The sequence below is a fragment of the Aulonocara stuartgranti genome (genome assembly GCF_965226115.1).
Source record: "Aulonocara stuartgranti genome assembly, chromosome: 1".
NCBI classification, from domain to species: Eukaryota; Metazoa; Chordata; class Actinopteri; order Cichliformes; family Cichlidae; genus Aulonocara; species Aulonocara stuartgranti.
This window is the reverse complement of record NC_138939.1, coordinates 27,745,663-27,773,629: the sequence shown is the minus strand read 5'-3', so window position 1 is coordinate 27,773,629 and position 27,967 is coordinate 27,745,663. Positions and strand designations below refer to the sequence as shown.

The window sequence follows — 27,967 nt, the reverse complement described above, 5'->3', positions numbered from 1 at the left end:
TACTGCCATGTGACAATATTTCTAGACTATTATGTAGCTATCTTTTAAATCTGTAGCTGTGTTACATAACTAATGCATTTAACTGAAATACTGTACACAAAACATACTTGAGGAACCTTAGTTGAGTATTTCTGTTACTCTATACTACTTTGGATGTTTATTCCATTACATTTCAGGTAGAAACAGTTCATTCATTACTCCTATATAGTATGGTGCTGTTATAGTCACTGAATAAATAAATGGAGAAAGAAAAAAAAGGGGGGGAAATATACTAGAATTAACCCAAAAGGCGTTTTTATACCCATGAAATTAAAAAAAGCAAAACAAAAAAGTGACAAATGTTCAATTAGCATTATTAGAAATACTTTTTACACAAATAAATACAACATACAAAATGTTACCTAATTATATTGGTTACAATCAATTAAAATGCAATTTTAGAAAACTGAACTGTTTGAAACAGACACGTTGTTACAACTGAAGTAACAAAGCAAACAAAATGAACTCCTTCTCAACCAGCCATGATTATATCAGCTTTGATAATATACCACAAATCACATCATTGTCATTTGCTGATTTTACTATTTAAAATGCATGATTTTCGCGAAAGCGCATTTATAGTTTTACATTAATAAATTATTCAAAATTCAAAATTGTAAATTTTGAATGTAACTGCTCTGTTGTTACTGTAACACAGATTACGTGTCTGTTTTTTCAGCTAATTTAATTTATTGATTAAAAATATTTTTTAATTATTAACACAGCTTACCTTCCGTCACTTACATTTCATGTCATCTCTATTCTCATCACCCCCTGTGTGATAATTAGCATGCCACAATAACAAAAATACACATAAAGAAAAAGATTTTCGTTTCCACGTGACATGCTGTTTAATATAAATACCCAACATGAATCAATACTTACTTAATACAAGGCCTAATTAATATTTCCCCTGCTCTAACCTGGTTATTTTTTTAACAAGAAGGGAAAAAAAAGAAAAAATGAATTACAGCACTGCGCGGTGGACATGCGCGAAGCTGCAGCGAATATGGCGGCTTGCATCTGATAGAAAGTGAGGAGTCTCGCATCAAAATACCCAGTTGACACGGTTGGTACGGCTCATCCCTCTTTATTAGTCTCGTGTGTTGTTTTGTTTTCCGTGCTGCGGTCAAAAGCGCTCAGCTTTCCTACTATTAGCGCACGCAGTGTCGGACAGCGGAGCGTGTTTATACTGTAGTCTGTGCAGACGGGCAGCTCGGTGCTGCCTACAGTAGCTACATAGAACTCTGCAGCTTTCCCTTTGCTTTCTGTTTACTGGACTAATGCAGAGGATTGCTCTGCAACTGAGGAGGAAAAGAAAAACACCCGTTTAGCGCGATCCTGCAGCCTTGTAGTTACACCGCTGTGGATACAGTGTATCGTTAGCAGTGTTTAGCCCGTGTGAGGAGCTCTGTCCCGCCCACTAAATGTGACCATAACCCAAATGAAAATGCGTCACAGACTTTTCTTCACATTTAAATTTCTACCTTCAGCTTATTTAACTTCCTCCCTCCTCACAGGCTGCAAATTTAAAAAAAGAGCAATGCACGTTTAATTTTTTTTATTTATTGTTTCCTCTAAACCTGCATGCTGTTCCATTTCAAAGCTTTTATGCGACTCATCTTTAATGCTGGTGCTGCGAAAACAGTTTGACTTGGAAAAAAAAGAAGAAAAGAAATATTTTGCTGTTAAAGTTATGGGGTCTGAAAGAATCCCAAGTTATGATCGCGGAGGTGACGCCCTGCAGCGGCTCACACACCCCTCAGCCTCCCAGCAGCAGTAATGTGATCCCTTCACCGTCCTGTCTCCCAACTGTCCTGCCTCACAGAGGAAACACCAGGCCAGGCCGAGAGCGTGGTTTCAAACCCGGTTTTGGAAGCTCGTCTCACTCTTGTAACATTTTATTGAAGAAAAAAAAAGCGAAGACAGTGATGCAGCGTAAATAAACATCCCTCATAATTAAAAAACCAAGTTATTATTCAACAGTTGAGTAAAGGTGTTATTATGTTATCTAATAATCAGCAAGTCACCTTCCCCCATTTGGTCGTTGAGAGTCCACGCAACCGTCTTCATTCTTCATCAGATAAATAATTTCTCACTTTATTTTTTTCTGTTTGTCTCTGAAATGCAGTTAAAACTGAAATAATCAAAACTACCAGATGCTCAGTTTACAGTTAAGAACGTGTAGCGTTACTGTACTGCACTGTAATCCACTATGTTTTTGCTCTCACGTTTATTTTTCCTCTTTATCTTTTGTGATGCTTTAAATTTTATTTCAAAATTAAAAGTAAAATAACAATAAGAACCCAAACCTTTACGCCACATTACTCTTTGGTTTTAAACTTTTTATTTCTTTGTTTTTTATTTTAGCATTTTTTCCCACATTTTCACTCCCAAACTAAAAAGAACAACAAAAATATTAATAATAAAAAAAGAAGTTAGATTAATTATTAATAGAAATAAACAAGGTATCTTTGACTCTTAATTAAGAGTCAGAAAAAGCTTTTGGGGGAAGATGACTGAGATTTGTTTTATTGGCCTCGTTTATCTTTGGTCAAGAAACAAAACAAACTTTCTGTGTTCCTCTGTTATTGCTTTGCTAGCTTTCTTCCACAACTGGAAATCCCAATAATTTAGTGACCAGTGAACATAACACAGTCAAAAATCAGTTTGTAGTATAAGAAAGATTTTTTTTTTATTTAAACATGTGTGCCTTATAAAAAAATAAAAATAAAATCAGTGACAAACACTTTGACAGCTCCTGTTGAGTGAGAGTTACGGCTTTTTCACGTCTTCTCACTGTTCCGTTTTGTGAACGTCGCACTAATCCCAGATCAGTGGCTGCATGAGTGGAAATGGAGATTGTAAAAATTAAGTGCTTCCTGGTCTGCGGGGCAGTTTTGTCTGACCCTCTTGAGGAAGGCAGACAAACCAATGCAAACACTGAACTGGTCTGGAGCTGGAATCCTTTTCATGTCTGCCAGCAGACGTCCCACTTCCACACGTCTTAATGGCTTTTTATGGCAGCTTGGAATCTTTATGGCTTCTTCTGACTCAGTGGGATTCATTGCACAGGGGGGGTTAGAGAGAGGGGGGTTTCAGAGGGAGGGTCGGCCACAATACATTGCAGATGCTAAAACTTTGAAGCACAAAGAAAGGAGACATTGTGAGGCTTCTGAAGACATCTAAACCTTTGGATTTGTGGATTTAATTTGTATTTTTGTCTCTTTTGTGTGCTGTGGATTATTTTTTTTCTTCTCTTCAGTTTGAGCTGTAGCTATGTACAGAATTTGCATGGAGTGGCACTGTGCTGAAGTTTCTCTTAAAATTGATCCTCGGTTTTGGACCAGATTCGGAGCTTAAGCAGTGTGGTAACAGTTTGATTTTCTTGAAAAAGGAGTAATAATGGTTGAAAAGCTGCTAGCAGATGAGTTCACATGGAATTGAACTAGTTAAAATGAGTGGTAGTGAGCATTTGTTGGACATGTTTTACCTCTTTGCCTCTGCTTGAAGTTCATTGTTTGTTTTGCACAATGAACAGCTCTTGCGCATCCTCTACGACCCCTGAAATTTAAATGTGGAAAGTTTAGTTAAATTATAGGTTACAGTTAGAAAAATAACACAGAGGGCTTTGAGAAATGGCTGATTTTCATCCTATAAAATGACTAAAACATGTTAATCCAGCTCTGTCAGTACTTCCCTAACTTGTCTGTATTGTGCCACAATTGGCACTCAAACAAGTGTGGACGCTATGTTTGGTAGGTACTATTTTTAGCCATGTTTGGATTCAATTGGTTGTAGAAGCACTTGACTCAAAGTAATGGTTACAAACGGTCGCCTGGTGCAAAAGCACGGCTCACTATGCTTTTAGGTAATTCACAATAAGAGGAGTAAGTTAGTAGGCTTTGGCTACACAGTTGGATAGAGTCATTTTTCATTTTTGGTCTTTTTCCCTGAGATTTGTTGAGAGTGAGCAAAATATCACAGCATTTTTGAAAAAGGTCAAGCAGGCTTATTTGCGAAGTAATTTTAAACAACGAGGTAAATGGGTGTACTTTACAGATGACAGAAAAGGCGAAAGACGACTTAAAAAGACATTTCAACAAGATTTAGACGAAACAGAGTGCAAGATAAAATAAAACAGACTAAACAGGAAATTACACATTAGAGTGGACTACTACACGGACAGAAAATTTTATAAAAAAAGCTTTTTTCCCCCCCAGTTTGTAATTCATAGAAACTGAATGTTGCCTTGCGGTGTATAGTTTTAATCTTGTGGACAGCAAACAGACATGTTCCAGACAATCTGAGAGGTCTGGACTTTTCATAATGTAGCAGCAGATCTGAAATGTAATTTAGCTCTAAACTATTTAGTGCTTTATAAAGCTGCAGTAGTATTCCAAAGTAAATTCTCCAATATTCTGGAAACTAGAGGAACGTCAGCTTTCTAAGTGGAAAAAAAAGTGGACGCATTTTTAAAATAAGTTTATAATCTGTTAATGTTGTTACGTGGGCTTAGTACAGAGTATTTTCCATTTAATTATCTGAAATAATCAAATTTCTAATGTTGTCGTAAGTATAAGTTTATGTTACATGAAAACCCTCAACGGAAATTGCTTGTGGCTATTAAGTGGTTACATTTGATCTCTACTGAGATGAACTCTTTTGACTGTGTTATTTCTAGCATCTGTTTGGGTAGCTGCCTGCCTGACTTGACCCGAAGAAGCACAGTCATCATGGGCCGAACGCCACACAGAGGTAAGCCTGCACAGTGCCTTTGTGCCAATTTGATCCAAAAACCCCAAACTAGAAGGTACATCCCAAAACAAAATCCTCGCTGATTTTCTTTTGTTTTTTCTTTCTTTTGTTTTTTTAACAAAGACACGATTGGAGTCTTTTATGTTTGGTATGTTTGAGGTAGTTTGAGAACTGTTACAATGCCTTCATTCTCACAGTAATTAAAGTCTGTATATCAGAAGCTCCATAATTCTGATGAGCCGTTCAATCACCGCTTTGATTTCAGATCAAAAGGAGGAGAAGAAGGAGAGACGGAGCAGCATCACAGCGGGCTCTGCTCTCGACAAGTCTAATGGTTAGCTGTGCAGATCTCTGCCTTGTCACTCCTCTTTGTTAACCCTCTCATTATCAGTCTAATTTAAACCTTTTTTTTAATTAATCCAGCCACTGCAGTGTCACCACTTCCACAGTTAGTAACTCATGTCTTTTTTTAGTAAGTTTCCGGGGTAGGTTAACAAAAGCACCCCTGCTTTTCTAACAGTATTACTCACGTTCTTTTGTGTATTTCTGACATCCTGCGCAGACTAAGCTTTACTTTGCTTTTATAAATATAAAGTGGGGATTGCTTCTTTTCCTTTCACTTAAATTAGCCTTAGTGTTATTACAAGGGTTTTTTTGTTGATTGGTTTTATTTTAACACGTGATTTTTTTTACACTTTTTTGACCTGTTCTGTATCTGACTGATCTGCGTTTTGTTTCCGTCCTCTGTGCCAGAACCGTTCAGCTGGGAGGAATATCTGAGAGAAACGTCCTCCACTGCAGCGTCGCCCTCTTGCTTCAAACAGGTACTTGATCATTAAGAAGCTTTTTTAAGATGCCATATCATTAATTTCCCTTTTCAGCATATTGCTTCTTTCCTGGCACAAAAACTTTCTGTGATGATTTCAGACAAAAGAGGTACTTCCTGATTAGTGTATTTAAAAAAAAAACCCACATATAGTATTTGTTTACAAGAAACATTTCAGTCAACACGGTGTTGTGAGTGGAGTTTGTTTCATATGCAATGATCCACAGTGTTGTGAAGTAAGCATAGGCATTAATATGGAGTTGGTCCCTATTTGCAGAGTTTCCACTCTTCTGGCTTTCTACAAGATTTTGGAGTGTTTTGTGGGAACTTTGTGCCATTCATCCAAAAGAGCATTTTTGAGGTCAGACACTGATGTTTGGCAAAAGGGCCTGGCTGTTCTAGTTCATCCCAAAGGTGTTTGATGCGGTTAAGGTCAGGGTCATTCAAGTTCTTCCACACCAAACTTCAACCGATGCCTTTAAAGGCCTTTGTTTGTGCAAATGGGGCTCTGTCATGCTGGAAAAGAAAAGGGCCTTCTCCAGACTGTTCCCACAAAGTTAAAAGTATAGAATTGTTCGAAATGTAATGTTAAGGTGCCGTATGCATGACAAGTGAATTGGTTTCCAGTAAAGAGCTGAATTTTGCACAACTCCCATTTTTATGAGCTTTACCCCACTGGTTTAAGGATTTTTCAGCTTTATGTCATCGGTTTAAATTGTTAGAAAAATAAAAAGTTATCAAAATCTAATAAGTAAAATTCTGAGAAAAATGAAAAACTGGTAAAGTATTACATCTTGAAAGTAACCTTCCAGACATAACTGTAAGAAAAACCTTGACTGGCTCCCAAACATATGAGCACAATTTGTAATATGAACCTTAATAGTTAATTCGGGCTTTTTACCTTAAATATTTCCTCAGTTTGTAACATTTGTTATCCTTTTTGAAAGTTTTCTGTGTTTTTCCTCAGCTGTCAGTAAATACATCCATAATTAAAAAGACATCACAGTTACAAACATTACATGCATTAATATCAAAGAGCGCTGTGGCAGCAGCAGCAACGTCACTGAGGATCAAAACACCACAATCTACATGCAATACACAATCCATATCACCTGGATGTGTGCAACAGGATTGTTCCTGAGCCCTCTGCCTCTCATTTCTTTGTATTCTGGACCTGACATAGAGCCTGAGAGATGGACTTGAGCCTTCAGATCCAATGGCTGTTAAGCCATTCTTAATATAGGGAAACAGGGAGAAGGTATGCCAAACTACTCATGAAGTGGACTGAAAATCAGTGGCAAGAGGTCTCATTTACAGCATGTACAGACGAGTTCAGCAGAGAGGTACAACAATGAGTGTTTCAGTCATCAGTCATGGATTGCCTTCCCCAAAGAACAGAACAAAAGGCAGCCAACATCCAAGGAAGAGCTTTCAAGAAACCCGGAGAACTATTCCTGAAGACGACTTAAAGAAATGACAAGCTGCCTGAGTGAGTTCAGGCTGTACTGAAGAATAAAGGTGGTCATACCAATTATTAGCTTTCCAGCTTGGTAGAATTGTAAAAGCTCCGTTTTTGTCTTATATACTGTGTTTCCATTTGTGTGTGTGCACATGTTTCAAAAAATTGCTGCACCTCTTTCCTGTTTTCCAGGAAAAATAAAAGAAATGGAAGTGGCTCAAGACTTTTGCACAGTACTGTATACTGAACGACATAAAGTGGTTCTCGGGCACCGCGTCAAATATAATCAGATGGGCTAAATAACACAGGCTGCAAAAGTCACAAAAAACTAAGACGGTTACTAACAACTGTTTTTCTTGTAGTTGTTATTGCCAGTACACATTCGAGGAATATTAGCAGACTCATCTTTCATGTTCAAGGAGCGATGACTGAAGGTCTGTTGGTATCCCTTTGCAGTCCAGAGTCCCCCCCACCAATGACTTCAAGGCAGGTATGAAACTTGAAGCACGGGACCCTCGCAACTCTAACTCGGTGTGCATCGCAACGGTGATGGGGATGATGGGCACTCGGCTACGCCTGCGTCTGGATGGTAGCGACAACACCAACGATTTCTGGCGGCTGGTCGACTCGTTGGACATCCAGCCAATAGGAACCTGCGAGAGGAACGGAGACATGCTGCAGCCGCCGCTCGGTGGGTGCCTTCCTGCTGTTACCGGGAACAATTTGGATTATTAAGACTTCCATGTAACGTTCAGTGTTTGTTTGTAAATTGAAATATCTGAATGATTACAGTTCCTAGAAACTAAAAACTTACTCAAATATATTTAACAAAATATGAGAAGCATGTACATAATGCATTGAAAACATAACATTATGATCGGTATTATTTGGTTTTAGAGCATACACAAAATAATTTTGTACTTAATTTGCCTAATTGAACTCTCCCAGTGACTGTATGTTGGAAAAGGGTGTATGTTATGTTGTATGTGTGTTTCGACTTGTAATAGTAGGAAAAGCACAAGTGTTCCTTGAAAATGTTTTCGTCTTTAAGTGCAGTTTGGTGACATTGAGTCCTATTTTAAAATAAACAGAATAAAAATATCCTGCACTTAAAGGTGCTTCATCATATTTGTGGAAGAACCATGTAGAAATCCAGTGTGAACGTGAAGAGAAGTCCTGGTCAGTAATTTGCAGCATTAACAATCAGGTTAAACTGAATTGTTTTGGCCTTGTGTACAGGTTTCAGGATGAATGCCTCCTCCTGGCCCATGTTCCTCTTACGGACGCTCAGCGGTGCAGAGATGGCCCCAGCCTCGGCTTTTAAGAAGGTAATGACAAAAAAGAAGAGGGCAGCTATGTTTAGTGAAAATAATGTTTAAAAACTGGATAGAAATTTGTAATAGTAAACAGTTTTTTAGGGATTTTTTTTTATATGCTCAAACAACAGCACGGCCTTTACTAAGTTAATTTTGTCCATTTTAATCACACAATGAAATCTTACTCCGTATGTGGGCTCCGTGGTTCACTTTCACCTTCTGCACAGTTTATCTGCCATTAAAATAAAGCTCCATTAGATTTGCAGGATTCATTTTATTTGCATGTATATTTACGTGTTTCTTTAGGAACCTGCCAGCCCTGCCAAAAACTACTTTCAGCCTGGTATGAAGCTAGAGGCAGTGGACAGGAAGAACCCTTACCTGATTTGTCCCGCCACAGTGGGTGAGGTCAGAGGTCAGGAGATTTTTGTCATGTTCGACGGCTGGCGAGGCGCCTTTGACTACTGGTGCCCCTTCGACTCCAGAGACATCTTCCCTGTCGGCTGGTGTGCCCTGACGAAACACAACCTGCAGCCACCCGGAAACTTCTGTGAGTGCTGCTTTGGTTCATATGTTTTTTCTCATGCATTTTTAGGGCTTTTTAAAAAATCTGTTTATGTGAATAAACAGTTAAAATAAATAACTCGAGAATGAGGTGACATGGGATATTCAAACTGATACCATAAGTATATCTATTTGAATGCCAGTGACCTCGACCTCTAGGTCAGAGGTTGAGTTTCCTGAAAATCTTGTGAATGCGATAACTTTAGAACAAGGCTACGTAGGATTTTGAAATTGATACCATAGGTGTATCTACTAGGTGGCTGGTGGGGGGGGGAGATGCTAACAGTTCACAGCGAGAAGGTCCTGGTTTCAAAGCCACTGGATCACTGAAGCTTTCAGTGTCTTTGTGTCCACTGACTTCACACCATAAATTGGCTCTCTGTGAATGGTCCTCAGATGGACAATTTCCAGATGTTTTGAACACTCACTGTCATTATATATTTTTTTTGTGAAATTAAAAAACAAAACAAAAACAAACGCAGGCAGAGGTTTGTTGTGTTCAGTAATTTTATCTTAGCAATGGGATTCATGTTATTATGGAACGGAAGGTTCCTATGTGAGAAGTTTGGCTCAAATTTACGGAATTAATTACCAAGCCTTCTATTATTTATTCCTGGTTGGTAATCTTGGTCAGATCTCGGGCACTACACGTTTTGGCCTCTAGAGAGCAGCAGAGCATAAATGCTGACGTGTGTCGGAGCTGTGGCATTACATTGAGATCAGAGTGGCAGAGATAACTGTGTGCGTGAAACATGGTTGTAAAAACCAAAGTATTGACCTAGTTGTTGTGTGCTTTCACTTCTCTTTAAATAGGCTTGAGGTTTTTACTTCGCTTAAATAGAGAGAAGAAGCGCGAGTCTCGCTCTCGCCATTTTAAAGACAGACAGGCTTTGTCTTAAAATAGGAGTGCCTTATTTTTCTGTCAGAGCTTCAGTTTTTACTTTGCATCAGAAAACATTTGAAACTCTTTCAGTCAGATTAGCGTCATATTCTCTTCATATTTCTGCTGACATTTTATTTATTGGTTAGTAAGAGATTCACTGTGTACAACAGGAACTGTACCCTGCATTTACATAGACGTGCAGAGGGACGCAAACAGGATTATCTTGAATAAAAAATCATCTGTGGCAAACTGTGAGGGTGCTAAGTTTGCAACGAGTCGTTTACTTGATTAAGTGAAATTAACTGCGTTTATTCAGTTACTCAATTTGTTGTGGTGTGAACGTTGAGAGTGAGCTGGTCCGTCAGCTTCAGCTCTGTGAGGAATAGATGCATTTTGTGTTGATTGTATTACAGCTAATATGCATTTCTGTGTGTGTGTCTTATTATTTATTCTCACAAATGCTCAAATGCTGCAAACCATATAAGGGAATTAAGAATTATGCCTTTTGCCCAGTGTCAGCATGGATAGACTGCAGTCCCGCTGCACTCCTGGTCGGATAAGCAGCAAGAAAATAAATGGACCTGTGCTATGTAGGCTACGTAGGATTTGTAGCCACAAGTTTGTATATGTTGCCCCCGGTTAGGCTTTTATGGTAAAACAGTGAGGCTAACAGTAAAATAAACACAGACAAATGAACCAACGCAAAGAGTCGGAAACAGTGACTAAAACAGGACAGGATATGAGAAGCACAATGGCTGAAAACAGAAGTTAAGAACAATCACAAAAAAAACTTCTCCCTTCAGTGGGTTGATTATTTACATTAAGGATGTTACAGTGTTTTATATAATGATAAGGATATTCAGATACTTCACAAAAACAAACAACAAAACCTAATTTAAAACAGTCCAATATTTATAATTCCTGATCTAGTAACTTTACACAAGCATTATGAGCAAAATGCTTTAAGTTAATTCATTATTAATCAGCTATTATTAGTTTTAATGAGCCAGTTGAGGTGAAGCTTTAGCCTCATATGGTGTGATTAAGTTGTAGTTAAAGTGTAATGAGATTATAAAAATAACTGAAATAAAATAAAATGTAAATACTCGGATTAAGTATCACTATCATGATGATGTTATTACCAGTAAAAGATGTCATAATCACTGCTCCCTGTTCTTAAGTGTTACTCATTTAGTTTTTATAACAGGTCAAATATTTCAAGATGGTTTCTTTGTCTGAAATCATATAGCAGGCGGTGCTTGCAGAGCCTTTTCACAATAATTATTTTAGTCAGCTCCAAGCAGCAGGAGTTGGAAATAATGTATTAAACTGTAATAAATAAATATAAGAATGTAATCAATATAGTTTATGCAGCACCAGAAGCTTTTCAGACAATGGACTGTCTTGGTCCGTAGTTAAGGTTGTTTAACAAAAGTGCAAAAAATCTGTAAAGCTAACCAGTTTAGGAATGTCAAGGCTTCAGTTGTATTTGTTCTTTGTGTGTGTTGACTTGGCTCGGTTGGCGGGGTTATGACCCACCGCTTTGACCTCCACACAGAGTCTGCAGAGTTCCCTGAAGACTCAGCTTAAGCAGATTCCAGTTTCTGATCTTTTTATCATACATTAGCGCTGCTTTCCATAACTGCAGGCTGTTTTAATGTGCGGTAGCTCGGTCTGCTCTTTCCTCCTTCTTGCCCTTTTGAAGACGTGACAAAGTTGTGTGGCAGCTAGAGCAAAACGGCAATCATTGATTTTTTCCACGGAGATACAGTTTTTGGTCACGTACGCTCGGAAAGAACACATTTCAGTTTATAATCCTCTGAAAGGTTTTGTATGTGGGGGAACTTATTTGTCCTGTTTTGCTGAATTAAGTATGTACAATGAGACCTAATGCCTTAAACGTTAGTGCAGCGTATGTGGAGAAAATTGAGCTTATGTCTCTGGACACTGGAGAGGAAAAATATCACAGGAGATGACAACATAAAGATCATTAATGTTGAAGATCTTTATCAAAGCCTATAATTATTTTTTGTTTGAATAATTATGTGTCTTTAATCGTCCACTTAAACTAAAGATCTATCTTGTGGATTTGTAGCTTTTTTTTATTTTTATTGTTAATGAGTTTTCAGTACTTGTGTAGTCTTTATTCTTATTAAAAATGCTTTTTCAATTGCTGGGAGCTTCTTAGAAAGCTTGTTTGATTAAATCTGAAAACATTTGCATTTAATCCGGTACTGTAAGTCCCTGTGACAATTTTGCAAAGTAGACATGGCCGCGAGATAGTGAGAGGCATAGACCAAAGTTTCAGACTGTTCTAATGATGTGGAAAGTTTGGCAAGAAATTCATCTGTTAAAATACTTAAAATATTTATAAATGCTTCGCCAACTATGTGAAGATCTGTCAAATGCGCGTGCTTGTGTGAAACATCTAAAGACAGAAAAACACTGTGCTGCTTCTTTAAGTACTGTGTCGTTTTTCTGTGGAGGCATGTGGGACAAAACAGTCCTAGTGTGAGTCTGTGGGAATTCGAGCTTCCGTTCCTATTATTAGTGTGAGGGCAGCACTGAGCTATTAACTATCAATCAGCGTGCATTACGTGCTAATTACACTCAGCAGTTACGTAGCATGTTTCCATGTGATTTTATCCAGTGCAAAATGCTCAGAGTTCAGCTGTTTAGTTTCTTTGGCTGCTATTTAGACACTTGCCATCCATCAAAATCACGTTGACGAATGGCTCTTGAGGTAGTCTGTTGACTCTGAAACTGGGGTTTCTAAACAAAGTTTAGCAGGTGTAATAAATATCAGTCCTCCCCATGTTTGCTGTTAAGGTCATCAGCTCCCATCTAGCAGTTTCCTCGCCTTTAGCCACTTGTTGGTGTTCCCTGTTTGAAGAAGCTTGTGGTACTGAATAAAGCAAGAATCTTGATTAATAGGGAGGTGTGTGCATGTGTGTGTCTTTTTCTTTTTTGTCTTTTTGTGGGTCGTCCACATAACTGATGGATGACAACAGTTATGTGCCATGTCAGAGCATGTTTGCAGTCCTGGGGCAGGGACGTTTGCAGCTTGTTTGTGTTTCTGTCCACTAAAAAGATATTAAATCTCACTGTAGCTCTGTGAATTACACTCAAGCTGGCAAAATATTAATCACCAAAGGTGAGAAATGGCATCGTTACGTAACGTTCTCCATGTGAGTTTTCCACAGTCTTTATTTCTGGGGAAAGCCACCCCCTCATTTCTTCATAGTTTGCTACAAAAGTGTGAAATGGGCACAGCAATTTATTGAAATGTGTGTAGACGTTAATGAAAATACAGTATATGAGGCAAAAACAGAGTCTGTACAATTCTATATCTGCTTGAAATTTAATATTTGGTATGATCACCTTTATTGTTCAACTCTCTTAGGTAAGCTTGTCATTTCTTAGTCTTCAGGAATAGTTCTCCAGGTTTCTTGAAGGAGATTTCCAGACCTTTGATGCTCTTGGATGCCAGCTGCTTTTGCCAATCAGATGCTTTCCAGATGGTATTGAGTGGAGGATCAGAATCTGGTGGTGCTTGGCTGTGTGCGTAATTCTGTCAATTTTGTTAAGCTTTCCAATACCACAGGCTGAAATACAGAGCCACACCATGGCAGAACCATGGAATTACCATCAAATTTCAGATCTGCTGCCGATGATTTTCAGTCCAGTTCTTGTGTAATTTGGATACCTCATCGTTTTCTCCCCATTTCCTTTCTTTAATAATGCTTTCTTTGGCAGCCACTCTTGAGACCATTTCTGGACGGATCAACTGAAGGGCCAGAAGTCTTTGCTGGATTGTTTCCTATGTCTTAATGACATGACTTTCAAATATTGTTTATCTGCTGTAGGTAGTTGTTAGGCCTACCACATCTTCTTTTGTCCTATAATTGAACAGTTTCCTCAATTTGTTTAAGGACACACTGCACACCATGCTTAGATATGCAACATGTTCAGTCAAAATTTCTTCGGGAATCACTTTGATGGCCCAAAAATGCTATTTTATTCCTGTCAAACTGTGTTATCTTTGGCAGTTTTCATTAATTCAACCAAAGAAATGTTGTTTTTTTTTTTTAAATAAAAGCCTGCTAGTAACAAAGTACCTACAATAACCACAACACACCTGTCTTATGTCTACACATAACAGAAAACTTGTTAAATTCGATTAAGTTTTATGTTATGTGTAGAAAAACATTACATAAACTGGTTAGGTTAGAGTTAGGTGCTTGAATGATTCACTGGTTAGTTAAGTGACTAAACAATGACAAAAGAAACATAAATGTGAAAATGTTCAGGTAGAAGGACTAGATGGAAAATGAGTGAAAAGCGGCCAATGTCCAAAGACTTAAAAAGACCTTCAGAAGACTGGAAACTATAACGTGAACTCTTAGGTGTGAATATCGCACCTAACTGCTGCTGTAATTTATGGAGATGCTGCGCTGTCTCGTCGTTTTTGTGGCATTGACAATGATGCTAATTGAATTGAATTGAATTGAACTGAATTCAAACAGCCAGTGTGCAATCGTCTTGATTCATATGAACTCTGACAAGTTGCAGAAAGTGACAAAAAAGTGACACCCCCCCCCCCCCCCTCCCGAACTGACAAAACCTGGCTTTTTATTACGTGGTTTAGTGTGTTTAAGCAAGTGAGTGAACATCCAGCAGTCCCCTTCAGTTTTACAGCAATGAGGCCATTGTTAGTTATTCCATTTGGAAGCAATTTTGAGTGTGACAGACGGGTTAACAGAAGGACAGAGAAAGCCTCATCTGCAGACTTTGTGCATTCTTCCAGTGAAATGTCATTGTAACTCCTGAATTCTTCCAGATGACTTTTTCTTTTTTCCATCTGAAATGAATACAGCTGAGTGATTTAACAGTGCTGCTCCGCCAGCCATTGTTTAAGCTCCTGATTTACTCACGGTTTGTAGTGAATTAGTGCTGCTTTTTTAATGGTAAAACGCTGCTACGCAAACAGTGACACTAACAAGCCCACACAAACAATCTAAACCAGCGACTAAAATAGAACAGGATATGCTAGAAAAATGAATGAAAACAGAAGGTAAGAACAAAAACTAAAAAACAAAAAAAAAAAAGGTATTTAGAGAGAAAACGTCTGCTTTGAACATCTGTTTTTAGTGTGATCAAAACCAGAGTCTCAGCCTTTCTTTGTGAAACTATCTCCAAGTCTGTGTGTGCGTGAGGTTTTTTCCCTTTGTGTGCACTCTGAAGAGGGGGAGAAAAAAGAATAATGTAAACCACTAGACAGCTACCATGTTTGGATGCGAATAAGTGAATAAGTAGGGCTTGGTTGAGGTGTTAATGAGCTGATAATTATCTGTGCATGTGCGAACAGGAGTGAGAGACTCTGTAATTACTACTACGTTTAAAAATTCTCATTAGCTTTCATCAAAATTCTCCTGTTGCGACCCTGCTACATACTTTTGAAAGAAGCTACAGGGGACGCCAAGATTGGGTGTAATTATTTTCCTTTTTGTACTGTAAGTATTTGTCATTATGCCTGTTTTTTTTTTAAACTTTTGGTGTGATGCGTCTTTGTGTTAGTTTATTTGTCTCTTCTCTCTGAATAATGCATGAAGGGTAGAGCTCGTCGCCATGTTAGCACACGTTGACACACGTTGACACACGGCAGTCATCTTTTGTTTGTTTTGAGGCAAATTAATACTTCTCGTCGTCTTAGATTCTTATGCACAGGATTTACACATCTTTAATTATTTCTAAGTCTCACTTTATACCCGCAGTATGCTTAATGGGCACACAAGCAGGAAGATATTGGACTTAGACATTCAGTAACAATCAGTGCAAAGGAAAGAAAGCATTCTTGCAAAAGCAGACATAAAAAACAATGATGTTATCAAATGAACATAGGTCTATTAGTGCTGTAGAGTTAAGAAAATATTTTTTTCTTGAATCTGCAACATCAGCACTCCTTTTTTCCCTTTAGAAACAGATTAAGTTGTCTCTGAAGGGACTTTTCCCATGCTGGCTTCCTCTGGCTGCTCTGTTCCGCATTGTTCCAGAGTGAGGGTGCTATCCGACTATGCCACTGCTTCCTGATGCTGGACCTGACCATCTTTCATCAGGGAATGTCTGAATAGGCTAGGGTTACACTGGTGGGGGGTGTGGGTGCTCCTTGGTTGCGACAGTGTATGTGTGTGTGTGTTTCTATGTTGAGTGTGAGCTTGCTTGTGTGTGCGCCAACTCCAAGAGTTTGCCCCTTTTCACCCGTCTCAATCAGGACTCTTCTGATCCAGGTTAACCTCTCTTCCCCCCCTACAACCCCTACTTTCCCATCCCCCATCCGCTCCGGAGCCCCACCATTAACCCCTGTCCCCTCCCTCATCTCCCCCTTTCCCGAGAGGCTTGCTTAGAAGCAGGTGACTGATGTAGACTGTCGATATAGCCTACAGATAACACTAATAAAGGGCTCAACTCAGTTCCCTCCACACACCCACTCTTCCTTCCCTCCCTCCTTTTCTTTACTCCTCCCAAAACCCCTATGCAAATCTTACCACCCCTCCCTCACCCCTCACCCCGCCTGCTCATTCATTGGGAGGGAAGCTTTGCAGCAGCTTCGACCAATGGCAAAAGCAGGAGCAGCGTGGGCTTTGTTGTGGGCTTCTGCCGGGAGAAAGCTAGAGAGACGGAGAGAGGAAAGACCCACGGAGGCAAACTGAGAAAGCAGCTGATAGAGGCGCAAAAAATAGACAACAAAGTACAGATGAAGACAGGATATCAGAGAAAGTTAAGAAGAGGAAATAACAGGCTGGGACAGAAATCAACAACAGGCTGAAAGAATAAAGAGTTGCTTCAAAGAGAGAACCAGGAAGCAACTGTTCTCACTCACTAGTATTGTTATACACACTACTGTTACTATCGGCTAGCGGCTGCCTTAACTTCCAGTATTACTAATACTGCTACTACTACGAAAGCCACAACTGCAGAAGTGAAGCTCTTCGTTTCCCTGCCGAGGATTTCCTGGTGAGTCGCCTTTGTTTATCAAGTTAATATTCTTTTTGCGCTTGTGCAAATGAAAGAAAAACTTCTTGTGAGGTTGATGTGAGCTACAGTTTCACACACATAGTGATCTGCTGTCTGATTTTGGAGCAGTAACATGTTTCTGAGTGCGCTGTGCTTCACTGTGTTTTACAAATCTGCTGTTTTCTAACTGAAACATGTCTGAGAATCTAACAAATTAACAATGCTGGACACAATCATGAATTTCCTCAAAACAGGAAGTAGTGGTAGTAGAAGTGCGTTCATATAATTTCTTGTTAATATAATTGAAATGATTGTGTAGTTTACTAGAAAACTCCCGATTCCCTTTATGGTGTTGCTGTATCGAAAGCTAAAAAAAAAAAAAAGGAAGTGAAAAGTGATCCTACATTTCACAGAAAAGTTGTTTCACAAGTGTAGAGGACTTGTTTGGTGTGAGGGGTTCAAGCTGCTTTCTTTGTTTAGCTTGATGACTTTTTGAGTCTTTTTGCATTCATTCACATTCATTGTTAGAGACCAGTGACTGCTGCCAGACAGACTGACTAAGAGTCTGAGGATTTAACAGTATTGTTGGCTGTAATTAAGTTTAGAGCTCCATGTGTTTTTGATCATGTCTTTCTGTGTGCAAGGCATCAGGATTTTGTTTGCAGAAGGCTCCGGGAACGATTAATGCACATCAGATCTGTTATATGTGCACTTGTCTTTGACTTTTGTAATCATGCAGTCAGTTCATTTTATTGTTTTATATTGTGTGTTTTGAAGATGAAGACTTTGTGTGTGTGTGGACAAAGACTCTGGGACTATACACACACACACACACACACACACACACACACACACACACACACACACACACACACAACCAACTTCCCCTTCTGCTTTCTACACACAGTATCACAGTTAAATCTGCAGCCGATGAGTTTTACACTGCAATAAATTCACTCAAAGGAACAGCCTGTAAGTGTGTGTGTGTGTGCGTGTGTGAATGGACTGTTTGCTTTGAGGGTGCTCTACATGTAAGTGTGTGTGTGTCTGTGGTGTAATTAGATGAGAGGGAACTCTGTGGGGCCCCTTCCCCCACCCCCCAGACAGCAGACACACTTCTCGCTCCGTGATGCCGTTCTCATGCGTGCACGAACGCACACACACACACACACACTCTCGCCAAACATGCGTGTTTCCTCAGGCGGTTTCTTACACAGGTCAGTGGGTCGAGCTGGACTTATATAGTCATGATCAGTACCATATGGCTCGGTTTGGTTACATTGTATACATGCTAGTCATGTGTTGCTCAGACATTTTAAAAAGAATTGTTGCTTTTTTTTTGGAAAACTTGGGATTGTTTATTTTTGCTTGTTGTTATTGTTTCTGTTTGTTGAAATTGATGTTTTGCCTTTGTTTTTTAACCAAAATTATTATTGGTCTTATTTTTAAATCCCTTTTAGCCATTGTGCAAGCCATGCTGCTTTTTTTGTCCCTGCCTTTTTATGTATTTATTATTTACTGATTTTCATATGATACAGAAACAACAACAAAAAAAACCCCGAAACAACAAATTAAAAAAAGGTTTTTCCTTGTCTCATTAAGATTTGTCACCTTAGAATAGCCAGACTTTTACCAGTCGCAGGTTTTTTAATGTATTCATACACATTACTTATTAAAACCAATGAAAAAAGTGCTATTTTACATATTTAACCCGTGACACTACTTCTTGTATTACGCTTTGTGTTGCTTTGCATCACTGGCTAAGGTGTAAAACTCAACTAACAGTATAATTTTACTCTTGCACATGCCCACTATGAGACCACTAAATAGGGAACTATATTATGAAAATCTTCTTGTCTCTTTTTGGAATGAATTTGAGAAAATATACAAATCTACACACTTACAAAATGTACACAAACCCAGATAAAGGCATTTTGATTGCACATGAAAAGGTACACTGATTTTTTTTTTAATTGCTATGCAGATATTTAAAGAATTGGTGTAATGCAGGAGATGTGATTATGTGCGATTAGTGGCTGTAATGTGATTGCTGGATCTAGGAACAGTGCTTTGTTACAGACACATCTGATAGATTGTTTATTTGTGATGCATTAACAGCACAGATTAGCCTCAAGATCACGTGTCTAATATTGTGTGGATCACCCAAACAGCTCTGACCTCTGGTGGTGTCCTGTAGTGTTTGTAGTTTGGCTCATTGAGTCGTCTGAGTTTTGTGGGTTAGGCTTTTGAGCTGGGAGATTTTGGGGCTAGGTGAATAACTTGGGCTAATTATCGTAATCTGTTGACTCCTTCCTGATTTTACGCGAGTTGCTCGAGTCAAAGTTAAATCCGAATAAAGGCAAGGACCCACAGCTTCCCAGCACAGCACTGAATTGTCTTCACATGTGGACATACAGCAGTTACTGTTTAAGCCTTTTTTGCATGCAGCCTCCTAAATTTGAAGCATCATTAAGTCTGTGCAGTGAAACTTCAAATCCACAGGGTGTGAAATGACCTTCAGTGTGAGGGTATCGGGTTAGCTTTGCTCAGTGTAAACATATAGCTTCACCGTGCAGCTGGAACAGACTGAGACAGCCAATATGATGCGATACTGCCACAGTGACAGCATTAAATGAAAGTACTTCATAAGCAGATTTTAAATTTTTTTGAAAAGCTCAATCATTTTTTTTAATGTGACAACAAAACCAGGATGTGTTAGGATATGACATTAATCACTAGTGTGGAAATGTTACGTGTGGCGTCGGTAGCTGTCACATATGTGACCGGATTATGTTTTTTTGCAGCGGGGAAAGATCAGAGAAGAGCCCCAACCGAGATTCCCTACGGTGAATTAAACCCGCTGATACTGACTGGTACCCTGCAAAGATATTTTGATCTGCCTTTGTAGGGTTTCTACTCTGAGTTCAGCGTGAATGAGCATACCGCTGTGCGTGCAGGTTGGTATCGCCGCCGCTCTCTGAGCTCGCTTTGTGTGACCGCTCCTGGTGAGCAAGTGAGCCTTCGCCCCCTGAAATAAGACACTGCTCTCTTCTACGCCCACTTTCAGTCATTTCCCAATTAAGCAGCTTTCAGGGCGCCCAGACTGGCCCCTCAGAGAATACCGTAGACCTTCCATAGTCGCTCCATATTGCTTCAGTCAAGGGCTCTAATGAAAGCTTTCGCCCCTTGAGAGCTTTAACATGCACTCTCAAGCCCCTGCTCTCACTAAGCTATACATTTGTATTGAAATAGGAGATGTTCTTTCTTTCTTTCTTTCTTTCTTTCTTTCTTTCTTTCTTTCTTTCTTTCTTTCTTTTTCTGTTATCTGGCTACATTTCTTTCACACATTTACTCTGATAATTATATGATTTTATCACAGTGTCATGCTGAGGCTAATGAAAAATGAAAAAGGGCTGCTGGTGCCACTGCATAGTCATATTTTTGTGTACCAGGGGCTGTTACCTTTCCTCTCACTTCCTTGTCACTTTATTACTATTTTAACACCTGCTGATTGGAATTTAAAGTACCTGTTATTTCTTTCAGGTATATTCAAATAAAGCGTTTTAAGTTGGAAATTGTATGTGAGTTGTTAAGATTGTTTTTCAACATTTCTTTTTCATTTGTTTTGGGTTGGAGGAGGTGGAGTCTTTTATTTTGACATAAGGGATGAAGGCCAGATCATGAGTCTCTGTTCTGGGGAAGCACGTATACGTGACCCCAGCTTATCCCATGCTGGATGTCAGCCTGTGTGCAGTACTAACATTTCACAATACTGATGTCAGTGACTAGTTTTTACAGTTTACACAACATCTGACAACATCCTTAAGTAATAAGAAAAGCCATTGAAAACCTTAAACATTACAACTGTATATTTATATATGTCTTATTTTTATTAATGTAGTATTCTTTGCTAATTATTTTTCCCCTAAGGTTAATATTTCAGATATAGGTTAGATGTATCGTTGCGTTTGTTATTTTTGTTTGTTTTTTTCTTTTTTTTTGAGAAAGTAGCCAAAAGATTATGGTCCCAACTCACAAAATAACAAAGAATCATACAATTCTCTGTTTGTTTGAAAAGTGAAACTGAAATGAAAATGGAAACTCAGGCGGTTCTCTGGGGACTCGTGACTTTTGACTTTGATTTCAGAACGGGGAGGAGCTGAAGACAAAGGACCTGTCAATCCCAGGGGACTCTGAAAAATCAAAACAAATCTCCTCTGCAGGACTCAGTTATTCATTTCCCGCAGCTTTTGTGTTTCTTTTAACTTTTGCTTTCCACGCTTTGGCTCAACGACCTACAGCAAAGTGGATTCTCTGCACATCTTAATTTAAAGCCTCTGTATGGGTGGAGAGTAAATATGATTAGGGCGCTGCTGTGTGTAAAGCACCATCAGTTATTGAATAATTAGCTGGCCAGCTGAATAAAAGTCAATCTGCAAATATTTTGATAATTAAATAATCATTTTAATTAAGCAACAAACAAAATCCGTAAATCTGCTGGTTCTAGCTTCTTATTTGATGCTTTTCCTTTTTTTCATAAGTAATCTGAATAAAGATGACTTTGTTAACCTTGTAATTCCAAACGGAGCTCATCTGATACATGAGTTTTTGACACCTCTACATCATCAGTGTGATTTTTTTCTTTCCCCTTAAAAAACCTGACGCATCCAATAAGAGACATGAACTACTGTAAGCAATGAATTGCACAAAAATGTGCACAAAAAGTCACATATGCTGATTAATATTTCACTTCATTTTTTTCAAAGGTCAGAAGATTCAATAAACACAATTTTAAAAAGTTAGGATATTCTAGTAATTATTTCATGTTTCAGGCTTTACGGGGTTAAAAGTTAACTGAAAGAGATGCAGCTAATTGCAGCCCAATAGCTTTTAGAATGTCATCTTTTTAGTAATGAGAAGTATCTTGATTTCTTATATCTCTCAGATCTTTTCCATGTACTTATTCTGTCTCTCCATATCCTCTTTTATTCCAGTTACCCTCCCTGGTGCCCTGCTTGCCCCTGTTTCTTCCACCTCATCTACACGTCGCTCGTCTTTTAACTCCTCCTCCATGCAGACCTCGTACCGACTGCCAAACCCCTTGCCTCCCCTCCCTGTACGCAAGGGTGTCCGCGGTCGTCGTCCCAAATCCCAGACTATCGCTTTATTGAAAGCGGCGGCAGAAGCTGCAGCAGCAGCAGCGGTAAATGGAGCGTCACAAAGCCCGGCCAGAACTAGCACTGAGACTCAACTGGCCCCCAGACCACACAAGAAGAGAGGACCTAAGCCTAAGAACAAGGTGAGATGTCACCAGAGCCACAGTCTCTTGGCCAGTGACTCTGCCATGTCAGAAATGGTTTAGAGAAAGAGAAAATAGTCAAAAGTTGATTACTGATAAAAAAAAAAGAAAGTATAAGTAAAAATGTCCTTACTTTAAAAGCCACTGTATGCAGTGCCATCCATGTGAAGAAGAGTTAAAAGAGACAGTTAATAAATGATTATCTAACAGCCTTTGTAGGTAGGTTACTGAGATTTACTGAGAAAGGCTTTGTTTGTTTTTTGGTTCAGAAGAAGCCTCGGGTGGTACAGTCCCTGGGGGCGTCATCAGTTACAGCTCCACCTCCAGAGACCAGATTGAGTATCAGCCACGTCTCAGCGGACAACAACAACCTTAACAACAGCACAAATGTAGTTTGCACAGGTAAAAAAAACCTAAACCAAAACAGATTTTAATGCCTCAATACTAAATATTTATAGGAAGGTTGAGCAAATGATTTTGTGTGCTTTATTTTTGTAGACGTTAACATGAATTAGATGAAATTGTGATTGTTTTTCTTTCCCTATCATACTTCTAACAGAAACCCGAAATGGGTCTAACCTGGTTTGTGCGAAATGGAAGAAGCTTGAAATGAGCAGAACTGATTACATTTACTCTGTTTACAGAGATTAGAGTATGTTGGGGTTTTGATGGATTGTAGCATGAATTATCTATTCTCATGATTTTTTTTTAAATTGGACCAAATGGCACTAAAAGGACATAACAAAGAAGAGGAAGATGTAAGTAAGAGGAAGAGTATTCTCTGATGAGCCACCAATGGAAAAATTATTTGGCCCTGATGAAGGTAGTCACGTTGTTCTTTATACAACAGAACCACTTCAGACTTTATGCTCCTTTGCCATGCACCTTGAATATTATGAAGTTTTGCCAAAAACCTCTTCTCTGTTTCTACAAACCATAGCCATTACTCATCACCTGGTTAATCTGGTTACCATCCCTTCAGAGGAAGCATGCTTCAGCATGCTAAGAGGGGACTATGGAACTAAGGGAAGGAAAATCCAACCAAATACAGAGAAATTCTTGGAAAAAACAGAGTGAATCAGTGGTTCACTTTTCAGGATTACAATGCCCTTGAGCCTTCAACTAATGCAATGCTAAAGCAGCTTTGGGGCATGTCTGTCTGCAGTTTGTACGTGTAGAGCTTTAACCAAGAATACTCAAATAGGTTCCTACAAATGACTAAATCAAGGATTGTGTACATGAGAGACTGCAGATTGTCGAAACATGCCAATCATAATGTGCTACGGAGTGGAAACGAATGTATCTGTTTTAAATTAAAGTCTATATATAAATTGTCGATTTAAGTTATAGTAACAACAGCCTCGATCAAACTCCAATTAAAATTTGTATTCTGCTATCTGTTTTTTTTTTTTTTAAGTCTAATTCTTTTGTGTTCTTTGCAAATGTTTCCTGTATTTGTGCCATCTCAGTGTGTGTCTATGTGAACAAGCACGGTGACTACGGCCCGCATCTTGATCGAAAACTGGTGCAGCAACTCCCAGACCACTTCGGTCCAGCTCCAGTCAACGCAGTGCTTCAGCAGGCTGTTCAGGCCTGCGTCGACTGCACATACCAGCCCTCTGTACTGCTGTCATTTCTGCAGAGCCAGTCCCATACAGGAGGAGAAGTCATTAGAGGTAAATCAGGAGAACACCATGGAATAATATGTGAACAATATAATATCTAATAATCGATATCAATGAAGGTCGATGACACATCTAACATGTATTTGAGTAAAATGCTTTGTCCTTTTTCTGTAATTGTTACAAAAAGTGACAAAAAAATGATGGTTAAGTATTTAATTGTCAAGAGCATATTTTCACAATCATTATCACATCTTATAAAACAGCGCCTTTAATTTCGAGTTTCCAACACTGTGCGTCCTAGATGGGCAATCAGCCCAGTGAACTTGGTTTAAACACATGTGAATGTACTGTGTGTGTGTGTGTGTGTGTGTGTGTGTGTGTGTGTGTGTGTGTGTGTGTGTGTGTGTGTGTGTGTGAGAGAGGCAGGAGAGAGGTGGAATAAAAGATGGTGCCTGTGGCAGCAGCTGATGTGAGCACTGTGTCTGTAATAAGAAGTGACATGTGTGTCTAACCTGGTTTGGGATTCTGGGATTGAGTCTCCCTCGGGGGGTCGGATCGGGAAGGCTATGGGAGAGGTTGGGTGGGGAGAGGGGTTTTAATTTGTGGATTTGTGCAGGCTTGGCTTGGATGGGAGGGTGTTGTGCCGTGTGGGATGGGGTGAAATATGCAGGTTTATAAATGGAGAGTGCTGCTAACCCAAAACCATCTGCTGTTTTCTTTAGCTGTGAATGCATATTGTGTGGTGTGTGTGTGTGTGTGTTTGTGTGTGCGCGCACGCACACTCAGATGCAAACTAATAGCTGCCATGTTTTGCCTCCAGTGCGGTCAGAGCATGGTATCCGCTATGTGAAGCTGCCCTCTGCCTCCAGTGCTTCTTCTGTGCTGCGGTTCCTGGAGAACATGTGCCAACATCTGGAGAGTGACAGTCTCTTCAGCTCGCAGCCTTTCAGCCCCTACACCAACAACTCTCGCTTCTACAATAGGGCCAAGTCAGGTGGGGGAAATGTGTGCATGTACTGACTGTAAAAGTGAAGAGCTTTAATTTTTTTTTTTTTTTTTAAAGAGAAAGATTAAAGGTTGTGAGCTTTTAAGCTTTCAAATTTATTACGAGCTTTGATGGAGTGTGGTGTGTTGTAGTGTAAAGTTTTTGACACGCTGCTGTTTAATGAGTCTGTCAACGTGTCATTGTGTACATCGTGCTTTTCCCCCCAGTTTTCTTCTTGCACTCATGAAGTCTTAATCTCCTCCTCTTTCTTTATTGAAACAGAACCACTGTGTGTTGCTGAGAACGGCCTGCCTAACAACGATCCCTCTAAGGATCCCACTCCGAGCCCCCGCCCTCTTCACAACACGCCAGACTACAGAGCAGCCAAGAGGGAGCGTCCGTATTACCCCGGACACGCACAGACGCCGCCGCCTCTCCGACGAGTTAGCTCCAACCCCACTGAACCTGGCCCAGTGTGTGCACACAGACGAGTGGAGGGTAGGATTAATTACACACAGTCACAGACACACCAGGTTTTTCTTTAACCACTACACAGACAAATATTCGCCTCGTGGGTTTTGTTTTCCCTTTTACTTTTATTGTGAACCCAATTTTTTTTTTTTTTTTTTACAAATTTTGAGACAAATATCAAGGCCGTGTTAACAGCTCACCCTAACATCAAACTATTGCAGGGATCATTTCTTTCCTTTCTGATAATTCTTCATTTATTTTTCCTTCCTTTTGCTCTCATTCTTCGCAGCAGCTAGCTCAACAACAGGTCCAGACCACATGAAACAGGACAAAGATGCTTCTGGAAACGGCGCTTCCTCCTGGTCGGTTGATGATGTCATACGATTTGTCCAAGAAGCCGATCCCCACACTCTCGGGCCGCATGTGGAACTGTTCAGGAAACACGTGAGTATTTCATTTAAATTAACCTCACTCTTTTTTTATAAAAATTCATTTTATTTTAATTCAACAAACAGCCATGCACTGAAATGTTAAGTAACATACATTATGGACGAAGACGACCTCTGATCTTCCTCTTGTGGTCTACAGTAGTATACACAATACATTACTTTGCTGTGCTAAAGGAAGTTGTCTGGTTAAAGTCATTAACATTTTTATTAGACGGTTTTAGAGAAAGTATGAAGTACGTACCAAGCTGAAAACATCCTCTTATCCCTACAGGAGATTGATGGGAAGGCACTGATGCTGCTGCGCAGTGACGTCATTATGAAGTACATGGGTCTGAAGCTGGGCCCTGCGCTAAAGCTCTGTCATCACATCGAGAAGCTGAAGCAGACCAAGCAGTAGAGGATGAACGTCTGTTTGATCACTGTCAACCAAACACACACAAACAAGCATTATTCTGCAGTGATAGGATGCAGTGAAGTCCACACGAGCCACGGTTGTAGGTACTAACGAGGACACTGAGATCATGTTAGCCTTACGTCTTGTGAATTCTGAGGCGTTTTTAGAAACCTGAAAAATGGAAGTGCCGAGGATTTCACCGTCAGAACTTCAGGATTTGTGGAAAACACTTTGAAGCAGCATTTGAGCGGCTGTGAATTTGGGGGAAAATTTTAGCAAAAGTCTAAACACTTAAAGGAAAAATGATAAAAAAAAAACGAAGCAATTCTGAATTGTAGTAAAACTCCCCCAGTGGACTGTTTTAACTTGAAATCGGCGTCTTCTTTACAAAGTACATGAAGTTAATCTTAGTACATGAAGTCAACATTTACATAGCTGTAATTAGTGTCAGATATCTGATCATAGATCATTGTGTTTATGTTTATGTCCTTTTTGCCTTATTTTGAATAACTGGATGCCATAATTTGTCAGTCTTTATTAACTTACCTCTACAGATACACACGGATGTACACTATAGGTTTTGTTTTTATTTTATTTTATTATTTACTGTCTGGCTTATTTTTTTCTTTCCCTGGTCAGGTTTTCAGGGTGGCTGCTCTGCACAAAAGACGTGGAAGGTTAGTTCAGGTACTGGCAGTGAACGTCTCGCTGCATAATTTCTAACAAGGCAATAAAAGCTTCTGAATGACTGCATCTCTTACAGACTGTCGGGTTTAGTTTTGTGCATGCCAGTAGTGAATGTAGGAAGTCATGAGCATTATTGATGGGTACTGATCAACAGGGGCGCCCTAGTTAGTTTATGTAAATTAACGTGGAAATATTGGAGAAGCCCAGTTTTCTGAAGTTATTAAACACCTCATTTATAATCTTTTAGGTAACAATATCATTTTTGCAGAGCGGGTACACTTCCTATTTAAATGATGACTCTCATTTTTTACAGCGCAGGCTGTAGATCAAGACGAAACGGTTACCGAGGAGTGAGTTCTCTCTCATTTGTGTTTGTCAGTATGCGGCAGGACATTCAAGCTAGTTAGTCTCAGCTTGAACACTGATGTGTTTATATGATTGTATTATGCTTGGACAGTCAAACCCATTAAATACACAGAAGACATACAATGACTGGAAGGCTGTAAGTGTTTTGGCATAGAAATGCAAGCAGGTCAAGCTTGAGCGCTGTACAGGAAGTCAAAAGTGCTCTTTCCTGGTGGAGCACAAGATGGAGAAACTGTTTTGTATAAAGTTGAGCTAAAAAGTTGATTTTTAAAATATGATTTTTGTACTGTAACAAAGTGTATCAAGCGTAAGTGTAATCATTTCTTTCTGCCTGACAGTTTTTGTTGTTGTTTTTTATTTTTTCCTGTGTGTGTGTGTGTGTGTGCACTGTCAAATAACTACGTACGGGAAGATATTGTGTCTGAGTAATTATTCACAAGTCTCAAAGTATTTATCTGTTACTGATGGCAGAAATCCTCATTTTCTGAACATTTCAGAACAATTTTCGAACCAAATCATGTCTTTTGTAGCTGCATTTCACACTGTTGCTCTCCTGTAGTGGTAACAAGTTGATACTTGAAACCGTTCTTGCTTTAATGTGAAACTCAGGTTTTTAGTAAGGTTTGTTTCTTCTTAGATGTTTTACATCATTAGAATTTTGTGTTCATTGCTAAAGCATAGAGGGACTGCACAACAACCATGTATATTTTCTATGCCTTGTCATCTCGCTTTGCAGCATTTCATATGTATATATATATATATATAGATATATACACGACTTTTTACTGTATGTTCAACAAAAGATGTTTGTTAAATATGTTTGATATGTATT

The 27,967-nt window shown here is 39.2% G+C and overlaps 1 protein-coding gene across 3 annotated transcripts; it reads left to right on the top strand.

The window, feature by feature from the left end:
* Positions 1-927: 927 nt before the first annotated feature.
* scml2 (Scm polycomb group protein like 2) lies at positions 928-27,967 on the top strand. Of its 3 annotated transcripts, none has more exons than XM_082542432.1 (14): positions 928-1,108; positions 4,724-4,797; positions 5,063-5,131; positions 5,551-5,621; positions 7,539-7,773; positions 8,322-8,410; positions 8,705-8,948; positions 21,854-22,158; positions 22,428-22,560; positions 23,628-23,834; positions 24,604-24,777; positions 25,051-25,266; positions 25,529-25,683; positions 25,960-27,967. In XM_082542432.1, exons 2-14 carry the CDS (start codon positions 4,776-4,778, stop codon positions 26,083-26,085), a joined length of 2,046 nt encoding a protein of 681 aa, XP_082398558.1. In that variant the 5' UTR covers positions 928-1,108; positions 4,724-4,775; the 3' UTR covers positions 26,086-27,967. The 3 variants fall into 3 exon arrangements, with proteins under 3 accessions (XP_082398558.1, XP_082398559.1, XP_082398560.1); XM_082542433.1 differs by having other exon boundaries at positions 928-1,112; XM_082542434.1 differs by having other exon boundaries at positions 929-1,108; positions 25,532-25,683.